Below are 21,338 nucleotides of genomic sequence, written 5' to 3' on the forward strand. Positions count from 1 at the left end.
AAACAATGAAAGCTCCCAAAGGCTAAATGCTACCGTAATGACTTCAATATCTGAAATTCAAGAAAACAGGTTGAGGATGGAAGGAGAAGAATGATCAGGTGGTCTTGACCTTCCTACAGTCTGCCTGCAGTAGCCCTCTATCTGAGGAAAATGTTGGCTTATTTTGCAAAGACTCTTCTCCTGCATTTCGTTCCCTCTTTGCATTACCTCCCATGAAAGGGAAGCCAGTTTGATGTGCTGATGGATGTGAAGATTGCTATATAGAGGCTAAATCAAAGATGAGTTACACGAGGACTATATTCAGGCGAGGACTGCATGAATGTGGGGGAGTGACCCACTAACTATGAAATCCTCAGAGCTGAGGTACAATTTAAGCAACTAGACATAGCATTTAATTTTTGAAGTACTAATGCTAACATCTGATAAGGCTAATAACATTCCTTAGTTACACAAAATGTTAATCTCACCATTTTACAGATGAAATTGAAACCAAGGAAGGACGAGTAATTTGCCTAAGATCACAGAATCCCAGCATGGGTAAAGCAAGTCACCCAGAGGAAGCTGCACAGGTTTGCTTCCAGGTGGGCTGGGAATCTCTCCAGAGAAGGAGACTCTGCAAACTCTCTGGGCAGCTTCTTCCAGTGCTCTGGCACCCTCACAGGAAAGATCAAAGGAAATAATTGTATTCTCATGTTCAAAGGAATCTCCTGTGTTCTGGTTTATGCCCACTGCCCCTTGTCCTGTCACTGGGCACCACTGGAAAGAGCCTGGCCCCATCCTCTTGACCCCACCTTTTAGATACTGATGAGCATTGAGAAGATCCCCTCTCAGTCTTCTCTTCTCCAGGCTAAACAACCCCAGGTCTCTCAGCCTCTCTTTGCAAGAGAGATGCTCCAGACCCCTCAGCATCTTTGTGGCCCTCCACTGGACTATCTCGAGGAGAGGCTGAGGGAGCTGGGATTGTTTAGCCTGGAGAAGAGGAGGCTCAGGGGAGACCTTATTGCTCTCTACAACTACCTAAAGGGAGGCTGTAGCCAGGAGGGGGTTGGTCTCTTCTCCCAGGCAACCAGCACCAGAACAAGAGGACACAGTCTCAAACTACACCAGGGGAAGTTTAGGCTCAAGGTGAGGAGAAAGTTCTTCACCAAGAGAGTTGTTAGGCGTTGGAATGTGCTGCCCAGGGAGGTGGCAGAGTCACCATCCCTGGAGGTGTTCAAGAGGGGATTGGATGTGGCACTTGGTGTCATGAGGACTTAGTAGTCATGAGGTGTTGGATGACATGTTGGACTTGATGATCTTTGAGGTCTTTCCCAACCCTATTGATTCTATGATTCTCTCCAGCAGTTCCCTGTTTCTCTTGAACTGAGGAGCCCAGAACTGGACCCAATACCCCAGAGGCAGCCTAACTAGGGCAGAGAAGAGGGAGAGGAGAACCTCCCATGACCTGCTGTACACACTCTTCTGAATGTAGAGTTCACGGTACCACTGGCCTTCTTGATCACACAAGAGAAAGTAGAAATGCGGAAGGAATTTCTCTCTTCATGGCTTGAGCACCCACTTCTGCCTCCCTTCCTCAACTGCTAGTATGTCTACAAACCCAGATCTCCTGGACAGATGGGATCTCATGACATTTCAAATATGAAAAATAAAACAAAAGAACAACTTTTCTCCTGCTGGTTTTGGTATTCCTAGTCATCAAGTAATCTTAAAAATTATCTATTTCAAGACTCTTTTTTAAAACACAATCTTGAATGGTTAAAGGTGTAATATGGGATTGAGACAACTGTATTTTACCACCAAGTCTTCATCCTAGATGGTGAAAGGTCTAGAGCACAAATCTTCTGAAGAGCAGCTGAAGGAAATGAGGGTGTGCAGCATGAAGAAAAGGAGGCTCTGGGGAGGCTTTCTCCCTCTCTACAACTCCCTGAAAGGAAGCTGGAGTCAGGTGGGAGTTCATCCCTTCTCCCAGGTAACAAGCAACACAACAAGAGGAAACAGTCTCAAGTTGTGCCAAAGGAGGTTTAGGTTGGATATTAGGAAAAATGTCTTCCCCAAAAGGGTTGTCAAACCCTGGAATAGGCCACCCAGTGAAGTGTTGGAGTCATCATCCCTGAACGAATTTAACAGCTGTGTAGATGTGGTCCTGAGGGTGACAATTTAGTGGAGACCTGGCAGTGCTGGGTTAATAATCTGAATAACCTTAAAGTGATTCTGTCACTTTAAGTATGCTACCAGCTATTCTAGACAAGTAGTGTGAGAAGAACTAATAGCACCCCATGCCATGGTGGAGCAGTAAGACTTCAGTACTCTCCTAAAGCTCTGGAAACACATTCAATGAAGAAGTGATATCACTGCAGCCTCTTCACTCATCCTTAACATGGCAGAGAGAAGGCACAGGGCAGAGGGCAAAGGGAGAACTACTTCTTCTAGGCAGAATCTGAGTTGTTAGGTCATCCCTTCAACCTCACATGTGATGTTTATTAATTGTGACTCAAAGGCAAGTGACTGAAAAACTTCAAGCTGTCATAAAAATCTGACTCCTGGATGTGCAGATACCAGCTACTGCTATGTCTCCTGACTATTCATATACATTCGATAACATAAATCCATATTATACCTCTGTCTCTCCCCACACGCAGAGATGCAGATACACATCTATTTGCCACACTCAACAAACAATTTAAGAATTAAGGAAAACTGTTTTCATTTTAAGATAAGGACTTTGGGCTTATTGTAAGGCTGTAAAATAAAATCTGCTAGCACAAGCCACACACACAAAAAAAAATAGAAGTGATTCACTGGGGAAGTTCCATGATGTGCAGGACAATGGGTCCTAAATCAAAGGCATACATTATCATGACTAAGCTGACAGATCTGCACTGCAATGCAGAAAGCCAAGCAATATTCCAACATCTGTGCTGTGCACAGATAGGCCATTCAGACACAGTTTCCCAAAATGAAGAAAGGACTCCTTGGGCTCTTACCTGTTACCTGTGCAACAACTGCTTGGGAAATTCTCCGATTGGCTAGAAAGGCTTTGATTTCCTCCTTTATCACACTGCTGTCCCTCCTACCAAAACAAAAAACAACCAAAAGAACACAGAAAAAGACAGCCAGAATGAAGTACACTTTGAAGACGTAAAATGGCTTTATTTCCTTCATTATGGGGACAAGGAGTGGGGAAGGCAGGTGTTAAAACAGTCCAAGTACCTCACTGGTGGACCCTTCTTTTAACAAGTGTCACGTCTGATCAAAGCACCCTAGCAAGAGGAGAATGGATGACTCATGTCCTGTATAATTCATATTAGGTGCAGCACTGCCATACGGATTGTACAAAGTTTCATTACACAGGGATGAATAAATCTCTCATGCCAGCATAAAAAACTCAGTCATAAAAGTGAGGCACAAAAATACAGATAGCAGGGTCTGCATGGTTAACTAAACAAATGAATATACATACACAAACCTCCTCCAGCCTTAAAGAAAAGACCCAAAAGAATGGAGACTTTGCAACGACTATCTCCCAACCCCTACCTCCCTAGTCCACACCTTGCACTAAATGAGTAAGTGCCAGTTATTTAAAGCCTTTGTAGGATTTTTACAAGGCATGCAGAGATAGTTCAGAAGGGACCAAAACTGTGCTTAAAAGAGACTGTGATACACAGCAAATTTCAGTAAACTTTCCTCTCCTCTTCCTCTTTGAGAAGGGCAGACAATTAGAAATAGACTTTATTAGGCTTTATTATTTGGCAATTTCCCTTCACCATCTCCCCTCCTGCCCCAGCAGCATTGCAGGCAGATTCAAGTTTGCAAATGTAAACACTAAATAAATGCTCTGCTGTGGGTTCATTTTCATTTCTGTCCCCAACACTCATCTCTCGCACGCCTGAAAATAAAAGCAGTTTCAGTTTAAACAAGCACTAAAAGCTTTACCTGAGACTTATTACACAGGAACCAAAAACTCCAAGGAACAATTAAACTTCAGTAATGGAACTCCTGCATTCTGCTATACTCACCACCTTCCTGCCTTATTCTGTTATCCTGCAGCCAACAGGTTGATTGGCTTTTCTTACTGCTCATCCCTAATCCTCTCCTTCAAAAGCCATGCCTTTATTCTACATCTCCAAACTATTTCAAACATATTTTCACCCTGGAGCTTATGGATCCAAGTTCTCTCGTAAGTGCTTCATAAGTGTTGTAATTTTGGGGAAAAAAAGACATTCCAATATAATGACCAAAACTGTTTTGAGACTTTTGGCCTTTCCTCATATTTCTTTTTGCTATCAAGCCCACTGACTCTGACTTTCATCCTCAGTGGTATAATCCCCTCCTTTCATCTTTGCCATAATGTTGAAAAGGAATCTGCTAAAAGTAAAGGAAGGTCAGCCTAGAAAAAAACCCTCTCTGAAGACTTCTGCTTCTTCTTCATTATTTGTATTTTTCTATACCAACCTGCAGACTACAGATCACAGCCCCTGCCACAGACTATGAACAGATAACATGCATGCAGAAAATAAGTGTGCTAAGATCAAGACCACTTTTTGGTACATCATGGGATAAAATGTTTCAACACTAGAAGAGACTGTGGGATCACCAGACATGGACGAAGGTTGATTACACAAGGCTAAAAGGTCTCAAGATAGTGACCACCAGGGAACTACCAGGGCAATAGCTGCCTAAACCAGTTCCTGATTCCTTGGTAATACCTATCACTATAACAGCAGTCTTTCAACATGCAGAATTCTTCTGAGGCACTTCTGACTCTGACTTCCCAAATTTTTTACAGAGACTTCTACTAACCTCATCAACTCCTCCACTTTGTCATCAATGTCCAAGTCCTCTTCAGAAGCTTCAAAACTGTATGACCTTTGAGCCAAGCTGTTTGCAAGCGGGTAGCGGGTAGGCGACATCTTCCCATTGAAGGCAGACAACCTCTCGTTACTCTCCCTCCCATTCTGATTAGTAGTGCAAGGCTGTGGGGAGGTGTCGTAACTGTTGCTCGGTGATGGGGACATCCCAGAATGCTGGGTCTGTGTTGAAGCTGTGGCTGTAGAGGAAGATGCTGGGACATTGTTGGTACTGTTGCTGTAGGAACCACCTCCATAGCTAGACCTTCTTCCAAATTTGTCACTATGTTCTTGATCGAGACGATCCAAGGTTTCCAGCGCATGGAGGATTTCATGTCTGGTCATCCCTGTACGTCTCAGGCGCTGAAGCAGGTCTATCTGCTCTATGGTAAATCTTGGTTCGTCTGTATAGTGAGACATGGTTTCCAGCAGACTGAAAATAAGGTAAAAAAAAATAAAACCAAACACCTCAGTTCAATAGTTCTCTGTGGTACACAAAAAGTACCTCATATGCAGGAAAGACCAATCTGGTCCAAAGTTTTAAGTCACACCCATGAAAGCTGATAGCTGACAGCCCAGTCTACCTCCAACAAGCCCAACAGGCAAACTCCCATGAATGCTAGTCTCCCTGTGTAGCAGAAAGGCTTCTTTTCTTTCAAATGCTCCAAGTTCTCTCTTCTACCAGAAATCCCTGCACACTGTATGATAAACCTGCAGTTAGTACCCTTTTGCTTTTGATAAACCTCTGCAAAAAGAGAGACAGTGGCTCCTCTGTAATTAAGGCTGCAACTTGATTTCAGAAAAAAATTTGCCAATTGCTAAGGAACCACCAGATACAAATCTCAGACTCCAAAACTGTCAAGCTGAGGACAGAGACTGAATTTTCCTGAAGAAGCCTGAACCTGTTGTGACATGAGATTTATGAACCTCAGCTCTTCTGAATCTTAAGTATGGAGAGTTCAAGTTGCCCTAAGTTTTTGTTGCTACCTTGAAAAGCAGAAGATAAAAACAGACCTAGCGGAAATTCTAGTGGCCTGTAGGACCAAAGTTGATTTGACTGAAGTCTCATTTCTGAAGTTAGTAACTTTTGAACCTGGAATGTTGTCACAGATTGCCTGCCCTAAAAAGGAAGTGCAGAACATCCAATTACTACTGAGCTTTCATTTAAAGAAACAAGTCTACAGCCTTTTCCCCTCCAAAGGCAGGATTTCATGTAACTCAATCATCATGGCGGCTCATCAAAAGCATTTTTAACTCCTAAACGTCCTGATGTGTCAGAACAATGAACATGTATTTGCTGTAAAGCCCAGAAATTGAACTGAAAAATCACAAAATGCTTCCTTAATCTCATTTCTTTCCTATGTCTCCTCGTTTCAGATATAAATGGCATACAAATGGCAAGATCACCTCCTTCAGAACTTAAGATCTTGAGAAGAAGGGATGGCAGATGGAGGGCAAACAGAACTTGGCAAGGAGATCAAGGCATTTTCCATCCTTCTTGTGAATCTTCTTACAAGTCAAGGGTTTATTACAATTTCTGCAGGAGAGCAGGGTGAAGAGATCACTCAAACTCCAGGAAACATGACAGAGCTAATGTGCTATCCCTACAAGTGAGAAGAGACAAACAGCAGCCTCAGGAAAGTCAAATAAGAATTCCAAGGACCCTGTGAAGATCAGAAAAGGGATTATGGCTGCCATGATTATGCTAGACCTTCTGGGAATAGGGTTCCTTATGTCCCTTCACAAATTCTGAAGATCACTTCTCAATTCCATTGTTGCACTAGAACAGCAAATCACACAGTGACAAAACTTAAACTTGTATTTAGTCTGTTTTCAGATACATGAATTACAGTAAACCAAACCCATAGGTTGTGTGGGTGTTGGATATGATGAGAAATGCATTCCCTGAAAGGGTTGTCAAGCCCTGCAACAGGATGCCCAAGGAAATGGTGGTGTCCCCATGCCTGGAGGGATTTAGGAGACATGCAGATGTGATGCTGAGAGACATGCTTTAATGGTGGACTTCACAGTTGGATTTGATGACCTTTCTGATTTTAAATCACAGTACATGTCCATGGCACAGTTTGAGTCCAGCACAACCAGAGCACTACTGACCAATTTGCAGTCTTTTTCAAGATTATGCATGGAGCAGAGACCACAAACACTCTGTTTGGATGCAGCTACTCAGCTTCAAGGCTAAGACTGTCTAGCATTATAGCTGTGGCCAAATGGCCTTGGGGATGAAGAAGAGCATGGAGAATGTGCTTGCTTAGTAAAGCTGTAGCTAGAGCGTAGCTGTACAGATGTGGTACAGACACGGTGCCACAAAGCCAAGATGCATGAATCCACACAAATGGTATTTTAAATTGTGTGGTATTTTGCAGCAGGAAAGTACAGAAATGAGAAGAAGCTCCTTTCTTTGGCCTCATTAAGCAACTACTGAGGCCCTTCCATTGTTTCAACATTGTGTATGTGGGAGAAGGAAGCAGGAGGTCAATGCAAGGGTATGACTCCCTTCCAAGAAAATGACTGTGTGAGAAGACAGACGGACAACAGCTATGTTAAGTACTTCAGTCCAATGGGAATGTGCTGTCCTTTGGACAATTGATTACTGAAAACGTACAAGCCATTTTAAAAAGTGAAGAACCTAGATTATTCTACTAAAAGCACAGCAGCCAATGCAGCATCAGACTAGCAACTGACTGGAATTGTAACAACTAAAATTTGGAAGTCATATCTCAGACAGAGACATTCAGAGTTTGACAAGGGGCATTTGGACAGACATTGTGTTCTAAGTTTGGCCTCTGCGCTGGAGGAGGCAGGGCTGCTCAGTCCTTCCCTCCAAGCTTTGTGAAGTGTCATGCTGACTTACTGACTCACATCACAAAGTCCTGTACCACCTGAAAAGTCCCCATGCCAGTTCTAAATAGCATGGTTTTCAATAAAGAGAATTTAATCTTAAACATCTGGCCTTGAGATTGCTTTTACTACATTTGACAACTTGCCTTACTTAGAGAATCAACCTTTCTTTGCCATTTCTTACCTGCATTTTGAGTGGCACCATTTCCTGGATCATTTACCTGTCAATAACAAGTTTCATGTGCTCAAGTACTTTGTTGAACTGGAAAATTTGATGAGCCATAAACTCCATCCATCTACTCAAAATTCCTACTTAACTGACTCTTCAACACTTAATCCTAAAACATATTTTAGATTATCTATTTTAATCTTCTGCTTCTCACAGAAACCCAAGCCTTTTGTCCTTCTAGCCCTATGAAACAAAAAACTTGCATCTGACAGAAGTAAGGCTTCCCAGATGGATTAAAAAGTGTTGAGCCACGCAGAACGTCCTGCAGCAGTCTGTGGCCATGACCATGGTCAGTCATTCCCTTAAAACTTGGGGGTGATTCCTGATTTGTCTAGAATATTAGAGTTGAGCTTCTAGATCTGGGTTCTCGGGCCAAATTAATCTTCTTTAGTGAGTTACACATAATCCTTTAGTGAATCCTAAGTATCCCTTAGTGAACTACTACTACATTACACACAATGAACGGCACTGTTCTTAAATGCAAGAGAAAATAGCTGATCTTCTGTCACAGGCAGCAGCAAGTGGGAAAGCAACCTGGCCTCCAGTTTGCACCACTTTGATGCAGTGGAGATCACTGTGCATGAGCAGTAATTTCAGTCACAGGGATGCAAGAGCTGGTGAACAAGGGCCATCCTTTGCCATAGAGTAAAATACCCAATGATCTCCAACTTGTGTCGGCTTTGCACCTGGAAATATCATGGGACAGATCCTCCTAGAAGCTCTGCTAAGATACACGATGGACAAGATGGTGATTTGAGATAGGTGATTTGCTTTACCAAGGACAAGTCCTGCCTGACCAATCCAGGGGCTTTCTATGATGGAGCAACTACATCAGTGGACAAGTTACGAGCTGCAGATGGTATCTTCCTGGAATTACATAAAGCCTTTGACACTCTCCTCCAAAATATCCTCCTCTCTAAACTAGAGATACGGATCTGAGAGATGTATTCCTGGGTAAGGGAAATACTCATTATCAATATAGGCTGGGGGATGAAGGGATTGAAGCAGCCCTGTGGAGAAGGATTTGGGTTCTGGTGAATCCAAAACAGAACACTGGCTGGCAATGGGTGTTTGCAGCCTTGAAGTCAACCATATCCTGGGCTGCATGCACAGCAGCATGGCCAGAAGGTTGAGGGAGGGGATTCTGCCCCTCTGCTGTGCTCTGATGAGAACCCACCCGCAGTGCTGTGTTCAACTCTGGTATCCTCAGAAAGACATGGAGCTGTTGGAGTGAGTTCAGGAAGCCACAAAAATTATCTGAGGGCTGAAGCACCTTTGCTACAGAGACAGGCAGAGAGAGTTGGGATTGTTCAGCCTGGAGGATAGAAGGCTCTAGAGAAACCTTATCGCAGCTTTTCAGTACTTAAAGGGGTCCTATAAGAAAGATGGTGACAGACTTTTCAGCAGCACCTGTTGTGACAGGACAAGCAGAGATGGCCCAGGTCACCCAGATAGGTGGTAGAAGCCCCATTCCTGGAACCATTCCAGGTGAGGTTGGATGGGGCTCTGGGCAACTTGATCTAGTTGAAGATACCCCTACTCATTGCAGGACAAGTTGGACTAGACGGCCTTTAAAGGTCCTTTCACACCTAAAGGTTTCTGTGATTCTACAGAGTCCTGTTAATCTGTGGACTGCTGTTAAAGGTTTTGTAGAAAGCAATCCAAGAGTAGCTAGCCTACTGTCAAAGTAAGTCCTGTGTCTAACAAAATAACTGGGGAAATGGCAATCTGAAAAGAACCCAACCAAACAACCCAAACTCCATGCAAAGCATTCTTCTGGCCCTTCAATCCCTGTAGACAGCTGTAATTTTTCTCTGCTTAAAAGATAAGAACAGCAAACCCAGATACAGTATCTCACTGCCGCTCTCACTAATGTCATGTGCAGATGTACAAATTGCCTTGCTTATACTTGCGTCTCACATACTTCTTAGTGGTCTTCCTGATTATGAACACATTGCCACATGCTTTTCTACACGACCATAAGATCTAGAAACAATGCTTTTTGTGAGTTTTATGTACTAAAAACAACTGCAGGAACGGGGAATTTTCCATTAAAACCCCAAAACAAATATTGCAAAACATGGCATTATTGAACATGTTCCAACACCATCAACAGTCTCCTGCTTTTTAATGAGTAACTATAGCAAAATCATTTAGAACTGTTATTTTAGCAGGGCTTCAGTTATTTTTCCCTTTTAAAATATTTTAATAAACTTACTCAGTTTAAAGCTCAATTTACAAAGCAGTTAAGTAAATCAGCCATTTTAAAATCACCATAATTTCATTCACTTAATTAATTAATGGATATTCTCCACTACTTCACCCCCCCATATGGCTGTAAGAGCCTCTTATCCTCTTGAACTCCTCTGGCTAGTTATAATTTGATTTGCTTCCCCCCTTTTTTTCCCTGTGAAATACAATCAGTTGCAAAAGTAACAAGAAATAAAGTAAGATAGAGATGAGCAGAGAAAAATAAAGATAGCAGAAACTTCCTCCTGAGTATAGACTGTGGACAGTCATGGCTGCTTTGCTGTAGACAAACTGTGGCAAAATTTGCTGCCAGAGTAGCAAAACATCATCAACACTAGCAGATCTTAGCTTACAGAATCATAGAATCACTGAGTGGTGAGGATTGGAGGAGACCTCTGGAGACCAAATAGTTGTGCCACATGCCACAAGGTTGAACCTATTTGCTGAAATGGGTTCACCCAGAGCAGGTTCAAAACCTCTCTGGGCAGTCTGCTTCAGCACCCTCACAGAGGAAAAGTTTTCCTTCAGGTTCAGAACCTTCAGAACCTTCCTGTTCCAGTTTGTGCCTGTTGCCCTTTGATCAGTCACTGGGCACCACTGAGAAACAGTCTGGCCCCATCCTCTTGACACACACCCTTTAGATGCACGAATTGAGAAGGTCCCGCCTCAGGCTGCTCTTCTACAGGTTAAAAAGTCCACGGTCTCTCAGCCTTTCCTTGTCAGAGAGATGCTCCAGTCCCCTCATCACCCTTGTAGCCTTTGTTGGACTCTCCCCAGTAGTTCCTTGTCCCTCCTAGACTGGGAAACCCAAACTGGACACAATACTCCAGATGTGGCCTGATTAGGGCAGAGAAGATGGGGAGGAGAACCTCCCTCAATCTGCTGGTGACACTCTCATTAATGCACCCATTTATCTTAGTGTGCTTTATCTCCTGATCAGTTGGCAAAACTCTCACCAGTTATAAGAGGCTGCTGAATTTCCTTTGGGAGATGGTCAACCAAGGGAGAATTTCCGTGCATTCTCTTTCCTGAAATTTTGAAAGCAAGACCTCTGCAAAGTATTAATTAAACCCAAAGCTAATTTTTTTTTTTTTTTTACAACTGAATCTGGCCCTTAAAATTAATCAAGTTTATTTAGATCCCAACAGAAAAAAGGTAGCTTAAAGTATCAAACTTATTTATGTTTCATACATTAAGCTGGCAGTCACTACCTCCAAGTACGATGGAGTAATTCCACTTACTGCCTTTTAGTATCTATAATGCATTAAAACTTCATGCTTATCTTTTGTCCTCAATCCAAAAGGAACCTGAGGTACCTGAATATCAGACTGAAGGGACAACTGTAAGGAGCTAAATAAAATAGAACTTATTTTCCTCCCAGATCCACAGATACAAAATAAGCAGCAGATCTCAAACAGCCAGATGCAGCATCATTCTTTTAACTTCTAACATTACTTTCTGGAATGAAGGCTGTGCAGGGCCATAACTGCCTTCAATGCCATTGATTTTCTTCCTCATGCCACCAACTTATTTAGCTTCATTTTCTGTATGAATTTCACCTTTCAGATATGGGGCTCACTCCCCAAGTTGAAAGCATTGATCTTGAGTGGAAATACACGGCGAGATACAGAGATGTTCCTTTCTCTTCCTGCATCCCATAGAGAAAAGTCAGGAAAAACACTGGCAGATTTTCTCACCTGCTGTCATAACCCAAGCCCAGACAGATATAAGGAAACATTTACCCAGCACTAACTTTGTAGGTGATGGAACACAGCAGAACAATCCCATAAACCCAACTCTGATCTAAGTCCATGTCCAATTGAACTTGCAGGAAAGAGTTCAAGGCAATTCAATTACCCATTTGGGAATAAGGCCAGACACCATCCTTAACACTTCTAACACTTGAGAAAATGGCTCTGAAGTCTTTAATGATCATAAGAAAACATTTTCCCCAATCTTTTACTGACTGTACATGAATAGGAAGTGTTTCAGCATCAGAGAAGAGATCCTCTTCTGCAGAGGTCCTCCTCCAAATTTCCATTAAAATTCACCACTTTGCCTAAGAAGCTCTGCAAAGCTCAGGGCTTACACACTAATTGCATGTTTTGATGCAAGATCTGTATTTGATATAATCTGCATACCACAGATGTGGGCCAGAGCCAAAGTGTTCATAACAGGATCCTAGGTCCTGCAATTTGTTTAAAAATTATTCTGGTAAAGTCCCATCAACTGTGGTAAACAGGATGGGGAGAGATGCCAACTTTCACCCTTTCTTAACATATGGTATCTACTGCTGCTCCAGGATAGGACCCTAGCAGCACTACACTGTCTTGTCAACAGCATCTTCAGAATTTATAACCTTGTAATTGTTTTGCAATGCAATATGCACTTGCTTGGTGTTATTAAACACAATATTGCCCCTTAAATGGAGTGGTTAGTTCAGAAGGTAACATTCTGGCTTGTCAACTGAAACAGGTCATGCAAAACTATGTAACAAAAAATTAATTTCTACAACTAGTTAACTAGTTTACCCAAAACACAGTGTTCAGGCTTGGGTCCCTCTCTCTAAGAAGGCCAGTGAGGTGCTGGAATGTGTCCAAAGAAGGGCAATAAAGGGGAGACCTTCTCACTCTCTATCTGAAAGGAGGTTGGAGCACGATGGGGATCAGTCTCTTCTCCCAAGGAACAACTGACAGGACAAGAGGAAAAGGCTTCAAATTGCACCAGGAGAGATTTAGGTTGGACTAGTGGAACAATTTCTTCCCCAAATGGATTGTCAAGCCCTGGAACAAAGGTGGAGTCCCCATCCTTGGAGGGATTGAAAAAGCCATGTAGATGTGGTGCTGAGGGATATGATCTAGTGAGTACCTGGCAGTGCTGGGCTAACGGTGGGACTTGATGATATCAAAGGTGTCTTCCAACCAACACAATTCCATGATTCCATAACTGTTTTAACCATCACAATCTTTGTCACAGCTTGAACTTATTAGCCTGCCAGATTTTTTCCTGCACTTACGTACATATAGAATTGAAAACTATCTGAACAGCTGTGGAGATGGATGTCCTCCAGCTATTAAAAACATACAGCAGAGAGCACAGCTGTGCTACCTTTTCATGCCCAGTCCCCAGACCATGCAGTGGTGCAAGGATTCTGACTCTGAATGTCCAGGGGGATATGTTTCCATTCCTCATGAGGTCTCTGATCTAGGCAGCAAGGAAAAATGGGTATCAAGGATGGTGTTCCTATTTCCAACAGCAATATAATTTACTTATCAACTGGCCTGATATTCAACAACCTAATTACCATGAACAAGCTACTCTGGATACTTTCTATCAGGATCGGTGACGATAAAAAAACTTCCAGCTGTCCAGTCTCTTGACTTTCAAGCCAAGCTTGTTTCTCTCTCCACACATTTTTATGAGACCCAAGAAGTAGTTTCATTTGCCCCTCCTTCCCTTTTCACATCTTGCCCACCATTACCCATCCCAAAGGATGCAGTCAGTTCTTAGAAGATGCTCGAGAGGGACTTTCATTCTGAGCTACACCTGTTCAACAGACAGTGCAGTTGATGTATATCACAAAGTAAACAGTGCACAACATGCACCCACGTTCAGAGGCAAAGGCTGTGACCCATCAAGTGAAGCTCCAGGGCACTAATGGAAGAACACTGGGATATTTAGGGTACAAGAAGAAGAGGAGAGGCTGAAAGCCTGGATCCTATCAATGCTTATCAAGATCTAAAGGGCAAGAGTCAAGAGTACAGGGCCAGACTGCCTGGGGAGGTGGTGGAGTCACCATCATTGGAGGTGTTTGGGAGGAGACTTGATAGGGTGCTTGGTTGCATCATTTAGTTGATTAGGTGGTGTTGGATGATAGGTTGGATGTGATGATCTCAAAGGTCTCTTCCAACATGGTCTATTCAATTCCATTCCATTCCATTCCATTCCATTCCATTCTATTCTATTCTATTTTCAGTGCTGCCCAAGCAATAGGACAAGGGGCAATGGGTACAAACTGGAATACAGGATGTTCCTTCTGAACATGAAGAAAACCTTCTTTCCTGTTAGGATGAGAAAGCACTGGAACAGGCCGCCCAGAGAGGTTGTGCAGCCTCCTTCCCTGGAGGACTGGCTGTGATTCTGGGTAACCTGCTCTGGGTGATCCTGTTTTAGCATGGGCCTTGAACTAGATGATCCCCAGAGGTCCCTTCCAAACCCCACCATTTTGTGCTTCTGTGGACACCATCTAATCTTCTGCAATCCAAGCTTTGGCTTTTTCTGTTCTCACTGAACAAGTGCATCTCCTTTTATTCACTGCCAATTTAAATATTTCAGAAACACCCAAAGCTTTGCACCATATTAAGCAAAGCTGCCTTCAAAACAGTAGTTGATGCTAGGAATTCTGGGGCGCAATACCGGATTAAGGATCTGACTCATCTGAGCCAACACTTGTGTTCATCAGTTGCAATTCCAGTATTTTCAGTGGAGTTGTACCAGTTTTCAAGAGAGACAAAAAAAAAAAATATATAAAAAAATCAGGCCTCAAGTGCTCATCATGTCAACGAACACAGATCCATCCTTAGCCATACGTTAGCATAATTATCTCCTGCAGTTGCATCTCTTAGTTCTGATTTTCAAAGAGGACTCTACTCCCATTCATCCTGATTCACAAACAAAATGTAATGCTTGTAATGACTGCTCTCATCCCGGGGAAACGAAAGCTTTGCCTTGCAGCAAGGAGTGAAATCAGACTCACAAGCTGATCTATCGAGGTTAAACGTCACCAGTGCTGTTTGTGAATGCAAAACAGCACCTTATGAATGCAGAACACTGCCATACGCTTTCCATCAAAACGGTGACAATTAATAAGAGCAGCCTGAAACTCCTGAAAATAAATCCAACGTAATCAAATACTCACCGCTACACAAATTATGGAAGGCAAGCTGAGAGCAGAATATCAACATATCATTTCTTCAGGAGGCCTCAAGTTTCTCAGCTAGTTAAAGAGCCCCCAACCCAGATTTAGAATAGAATACATAGAATAAACCAGGTTGGAAGAGACCTTCGAGATCATCACGTCCAACCCATCAACCAATCCAACCCACCTAAAGAACTAAACCATGGCACCAAGCACCCCATCAAGTCTCCTCCTGAACACCTCCAATGATGTTGACTCCACCACCTCCCTGGGCAGCCCATTCCAATGGGCAATCACTCTCTCTGTATAGAACTTCTTCCTAACATTCAACCTAAACCTCCCCTGGTGCAGCCTGAGACTGTGTCCTCTTGTTCTGGTGCTGGCTGCCTGGGAGAAGAGACCAAGATCTGCCTGGCTACAACCTCCCTTCAGGTAGTTGTAGAGAGCAATAAGGTCACCCCTCAGTCTCCTCTTCTCCAGGCTAAGCAACCCCAGCTCCCTCAGTCTCTCCTCATAGGGCTTGTGTTCCAAACCCCTCACCAACTTCGTTGCCCTTCTCTGGACTCGTTCCAGCAACTCAACATCCTTCCTAAACTGAGGGGCCAGAACTGGACACAGGACTCAAGGTGTGGCCTAACCAGTGCAGTGTACAGGGGCAGAATGACCTCCCTGCTTCTGCTGGCCACACTGTTCTTGATGCAGGCCAGGATGCCATTGGCCCTCTTGGCTGCCTGGGCACACTGCAGGCTCATGTTCAGCCTACCATCAACCAGTACCCCCAGGTCCCTCTCTGCCTGGCTGCTCTTCAGCCACTCTGACCCCAGCCTGTAGCTCTGCATGGGGTTGTTGTGGCCAATGTGCAGAACCTGGCACTTGGATGTGTTAAATCTCATGTCGTTGGACTCTGCCCATCTGTCCAGCCTGTCGAGGTCCCTCTGCAGAGCCTCTCTACCCTCCAGCAGGGTACCTCTACAAAAGCTGCTCTTCCACACCTGGCTTTGAAATCCTTCACTGACAATAAAATATTTTCTTCTGGATGCTGGCACGCTGGCATCAAGCAAACCCTAGTAGTTTGGCCACTGAATCCCCTTAGGTGAGTAACTTCATAGTATCCACTTTACATGTTTGTGAAAGAGAAAGAACTTGAGATCAATCTTACAAGGCAAAAAGGTAACATAAATGCCAATTATTGTCATAATCTAAGTCCTACAAAAGGGACTGACCTCTGATTAAGCAGAGGGTTGGGAGCCAGACACTTCTGAATTCTACTCAAGGCACAGACTAGTTCACACCAACAACTTATCTGCCTAACCCTAACCTTTCCTACTTCTAAGATCTGGGTTTCCTCCTGTAGCTGCAATTCTACAGCAACGAGACAGGAATTCAAACTCTGAGGCTGGATTCAAGAGAATGAGGGATCAGCAGGACTAACAAACAGAGAGAAAAGCTGTAGTGGCAGCTGAGTACTGAATCAGGGCCCAAAGCCCAAAAACTGTGCCAAGAGTAAATGAAGAGCTCTTGGATTCAGAAGCTGAAGACTAAACTTTGGAAATATAGAGTCTCTATCAGACTTTCTATCAGGACTTGTGTGTTTGACGTACACAGTTAAGCAAATCTCACCAACAGACTGAAACACTATCTTTAACCCCAATGAAGAAAGTCATTGTGGCAATAAAACTGAGATGTGGGCCTAAGACAGGCACCAGATTGGCAAGTAACCTAGTTTCAGCTGTCAAGATTACAGGGATAGGTACTTCTGTCTTCTGCCTCCTTCAGTTCACGTCAGAATTTCACACATCCTTTATTAAAATCCAGACAGTATCTCAGAATTCTTCTCTTTTAATTCTTCTGGCTTGAATAGTATCTAAATACTTGAAACATCATTCTACAGATTATCCCTGTGATGCAGGGAAGTGAAACTACACTGACTTTCGAAACCAGAAGCTCACAGAAAGGAGTGTTGGCCTTCAGACAAGTCAAAATGACTTGTTCAAAGTCACACAGGCATTCTGCAAGAAGGCAGACCAAGTGCCTGGCCAAACTTTTGAGCGTTTTCTCACCGCACATACAGCCATCCTACAGGGTACCTGTATAGCATCAGATGTGAGAAGGTGGAAGACTAGTTTCAAGGAATGCCTTGAAGAATATAAACTATAATGGCAAAACCATGGAATTTTGGCCACAGTTTCTTCTAGTTTTATTTTAAGGTGTTTCAAAAAGAAAAACACGTCCTAATTAACACTCTTATAGCACCAAGCATCTCTTTGTATAGCCTAGGCCCAAACTAGAGAAATTTCCTCTTGCATGACAGAGAGAAGAACCAGTCTGTATTCTCAGGAAAAATCCAAACCTTTCTGCGTCCTGCTCAGAGCCACGACACATCTAGAGATGTAAGTCCTGAGGCTGCAGATGCATTAAAGAGGGTGAACCAACCTAAGAAATGCTCCTCTGCCCTTCTGCATAGGACTTGATGGAAATCTCCACGCACCAGTTCAGTTAACTAACCCAGAAGGTAAATCAATCAATCAATCTTGGTTGGTTAACCAAGCAACCCACAGCTAGTTTCTGCTTGGGTTGGTGAGCTGACTTAGCTTGGAGAAGGTTCTGATGATTGGTATTACCACCCCAACAGATGGGGACAAGCCAATTTGGCCAGAAGCTGAAGAGTGAGTGGTACGTACGCCTTTCAGAGTGGCTTAGCTGCCTGTGAGATCATCAATTAACTAAGGGCTCAGACAGGACATTGTTTCAGTTAAGGAAGCTTAAGATGCCAACAGAACATTTCTACAGCCACCAACTACTTACATGATACCTTGTCACTGAAGACAAAAGAAAGCAGATTAGCCGAGTCCTCTTTCAGCCAGGTTTAATTAACATGTTTTGTGTCACATTTCAAGGTAGCTGGACAGTCAACACAGGCCAGCCACGTGGTGAGTTTCTAAGCCACTGTAGCTTCACTGTCTGTTCATCTAGGTGTGCTGACTTTGGTATCATTCACATACTCTTTCCTTTCTTTGTGTTGTTTTTCCTAAATGATGACAAGGCTTCAGTTGAGTCCTTTTTCATTGGCATTACTCATGTTGATTTTCTCTCCACTCAGCAGGCTTTTACTCACTTCCAAGACAGCTTTGTCATTGCTGGCAGTTAGATTCATAAGCATCAGCCTGATAATTCAGGTAAACTTTAAGCAACGATGTTGAAACTGTCTAGTTCTATCAGAAATCATGTTTTGAAACATGCAAAACAAATACTGATGGTCATAGCTCACTATTAACATGTTAATTAATCAATACTGCCATAAGCCTATGAAGCACAAGTAATTTATGCTACTTATGGAGAACCCAATGGAGATACACATGCACTGGCCACAGGACTTAGTTTCAGATAAATGACTAACTCTTGTGACACTAAAATCAAGAGTTTTGTGTTCACACCATGCCTCAAGTTCCTCTCAAGTACTGACTCTCATCCAATTACAGCTAAAATTAGTTAGATGAAATTGTAACTGCAGCTGGCTGCCTCCTTTGCTCTTCTGACAGAGGATCCTGCCCCAGGGTAGGAGTAACCAAACTACTCTCCAAATGGGTAGTTTTAAAATGTTCAGTTTTAATTTTATTCAGCATTTTAAACTTTTCTTTCTGCACAATTCTGTTTTCTTCTTCCCCTGCCTGAAACCACAATGCTCACTTATCCTTTTTAAAATGTATCTATGGTTTAATATGGAAACTTTATACCTAAATGGGTCATCTTGGCCCATTTCCTCTAATTTAATACTCTCTAATCCCCTCCCAATAAGTTCACCTCAGCTTTCACTCAGGTAAAAATTATCCCCCTATACTTATATTGCTGGAATACACTTATGTTGTGGGAATAAATTGAAAAAGCTGCTGCTTCTCTGATGGAGGACGGCAGCTGATTAACAGCACACATCAGTGTGCCACAATGATTCCAGAAAGCCACAGAACAATGTGACATCCAATGGTAACTGCACAAGGGGACAACAGGACTGAAATGTAGCTTAAGAACAGGAACTGTAACTATGTAATTCAGTTTGGAAATGTATCTTAAAAGTCCCATTCAAAGTTAAAGCTGACAGACTGTCCTTGTGTTCGCACAAAGCACAGAGGAGCTCTAAGATCACTCTGCAAACTCTGAATTACCAGTATAATAAAGATGCGCAGGGCAGTGTGGCCTTACCTCCAGGCTTCCTTTCCTGCTGTGAAATAGATCTTTACAATTTCAAGTGGTGATTTTAATACTGAAATCCAACATGTTTCCAGCTAAAAGAAAGAAGAGGAGGTGGCTCAGGGGACTGGCAACGAAGTAGGAAACCACTCGTTTTGAATAGAAGACTAAACCACAATCAGTAGAAAATAACTAATGGTTGGATCAAGAAGCCTCTTTGAAATAGCTTAGTTTCCAACACAAAACCCTCTGGCAGCCATCATGTTTTGCTGCAACTCCCTTGACAGAAGTCTGTGACCGCACTGTCACTTGCGCTGTGAATGTCCATGTGCTAGAGGAATAATCTTCATCCTGGAAGGAATCCGCCTGGAAGCAGCCCAGTTTCTTGCTACCTGCTCTGCAGACAGGATTGCTTTTTCCAACTCAGTCTGACAGGAGGTACAATCAGAAGTCAAGAGGTCAAAGTATCTCAAGAATCTGACTGAAAGCGAACAAGCACTTGGTTATGCCTACAAAAGAGCTATGGGGAACAGGGATATAGGACTGGCCAGATGGATGAAAGTACAGCACAGGTCAAGCCTTTCCTTTCAGCCTGACAATCTTCAAACTCATTTGCTTATTGAAGAAACAGCACAGATACTGACTACATTGAAGAGTCACGATAGAAGTAATTTAGAAGAACAGATTAATAGGCTCCAATTCAAGGATAAGATTCAGACAACTTCAGTTCATACTGGGATTCAAGATGCAGCAGCGGTTGCTTGGATCAACAAAGCCAATTCTAACATTAGGTTAGGTGCCCTAGGTCTTTTGCCTTTGCTATGGGGTGTACTCATCTCCTTTCACTAAGTCTGTATTGGTGCTAATATCTGTTCCACAGCTCTGGTACAGGGATATGATACATGTTTAGTAGATGTATGGAGATCTCCCCCTGTACTCAGCACTGCTGTGATCACACCTTGAGTACTGGCATTCATTTTTGAGGCCCTCACAAGAAAGCAGTGAGGTGCTGGAGCTGGTAAAGGGTCTAGAAAACAGACCTTATGAGGTGTGGCTGAGGGAACTGTGGTTGTATAGCCTGGAGAAAAGAAGGCTCAGGTGAAACCTTCTCACTCTCCACAACTCCCTGAGAGGAGGCTGGAGCAAAGCGTGTGCAGATCTCTTCTTCCAAATAATAAGTGATAGGACAAGAGGAAATGGCCTCAAGTTGCACCAGGGGAGAACTAGATTGGATTTTAGAAGAAACTTCTTCGCTGAAAGGATTATCAACCACTGGAATAAGCTCCCCAGGGAGGTGGTTTAATCACCATCCCTGAAGGGGTTTAAAAGACCCAAAGATGTAGTGTTACAGGATGTACTAGAATTGGTAGGTAATGGTTGGAGACTTGACGATCTTAAAGAGTTTTTCCAACCAACTTGATTCTGTGATTCTCTGTCTATTAACACTTCCTTTTCCCTTATCAAGGCTGAATTTCTAATAACAGCATGATTTTCCTTCTCTCTCTCTCCCTTTTCCTTTTCCTACTCTCTACAGAAGAGTAGAAATAACATATCAACCAGACCAAGCGAGGAATTAAATGCTACTGTTCTTTGGTTTAAATGTCTCACAAATACCAAACCAATGGAACTCTCCAACTCAGCCACCTGCTGACAAATCATTGTAAACATTTCTTTGCTCTCTTTAGACAGATTAAAGGACATCAAATAACTTGTAACTTTTCTGCTTTTTTTTTTTTTTAAAGTTTGTACTTACACTACTGGAAAAGTTCTGAGCATACTTTACATGGAGATGGGACGTTACAAAGCCTCTTGAGGGTCTTCAGTGTTATTCACCATTCTGTAAGACACAATGACAAGATACAAAAATATTAGAGGTTTTTATGGAAGGCAAATACATTTGGACTTCCTGTTATCTGGCATACAATTATACAGGCAGTTCAGAGAGGGCAACCTAACAGCAGTTTCATTTGCAGTATCACCAAAAAAACTTCCCAGACATTTACCTACAGGACCCTTCTCAAGCACCCAATGCATCCCCCTTGCTAAAAGG

General features: G+C 42.9%; 1 protein-coding gene across 17 annotated transcripts in view; it reads right to left on the reverse strand.

Annotated features, from left to right (window-relative positions):
- Positions 1 to 21,338, reverse strand: part of HMBOX1 (homeobox containing 1) — a 128,280-nt gene that overhangs the window by 50,407 nt on the left and 56,535 nt on the right. For 15 of the 17 annotated variants that reach the window (XM_054179749.1, XM_054179745.1, XM_054179737.1 and 12 more), the window contains exons 2-4: positions 21,042 to 21,125; positions 4,801 to 5,280; positions 2,985 to 3,070 (exon numbers count right to left, since the gene is read on the reverse strand). In XM_054179749.1, the coding sequence (XP_054035724.1) occupies positions 2,985 to 3,070; positions 4,801 to 5,280; positions 21,042 to 21,064 (589 nt within the window). In that variant the 5' untranslated portion in view covers positions 21,065 to 21,125. The remainder of the gene's footprint in view (positions 1 to 2,984; positions 3,071 to 4,800; positions 5,281 to 21,041; positions 21,126 to 21,338) is intronic. The other 2 variants (XM_054179742.1, XM_054179741.1) reach the window with 2 other exon arrangements.

This window comes from Dryobates pubescens, chromosome 3 (assembly GCF_014839835.1).
Source record: "Dryobates pubescens isolate bDryPub1 chromosome 3, bDryPub1.pri, whole genome shotgun sequence".
In the NCBI taxonomy this organism is placed as follows: domain Eukaryota; kingdom Metazoa; phylum Chordata; class Aves; order Piciformes; family Picidae; genus Dryobates; species Dryobates pubescens.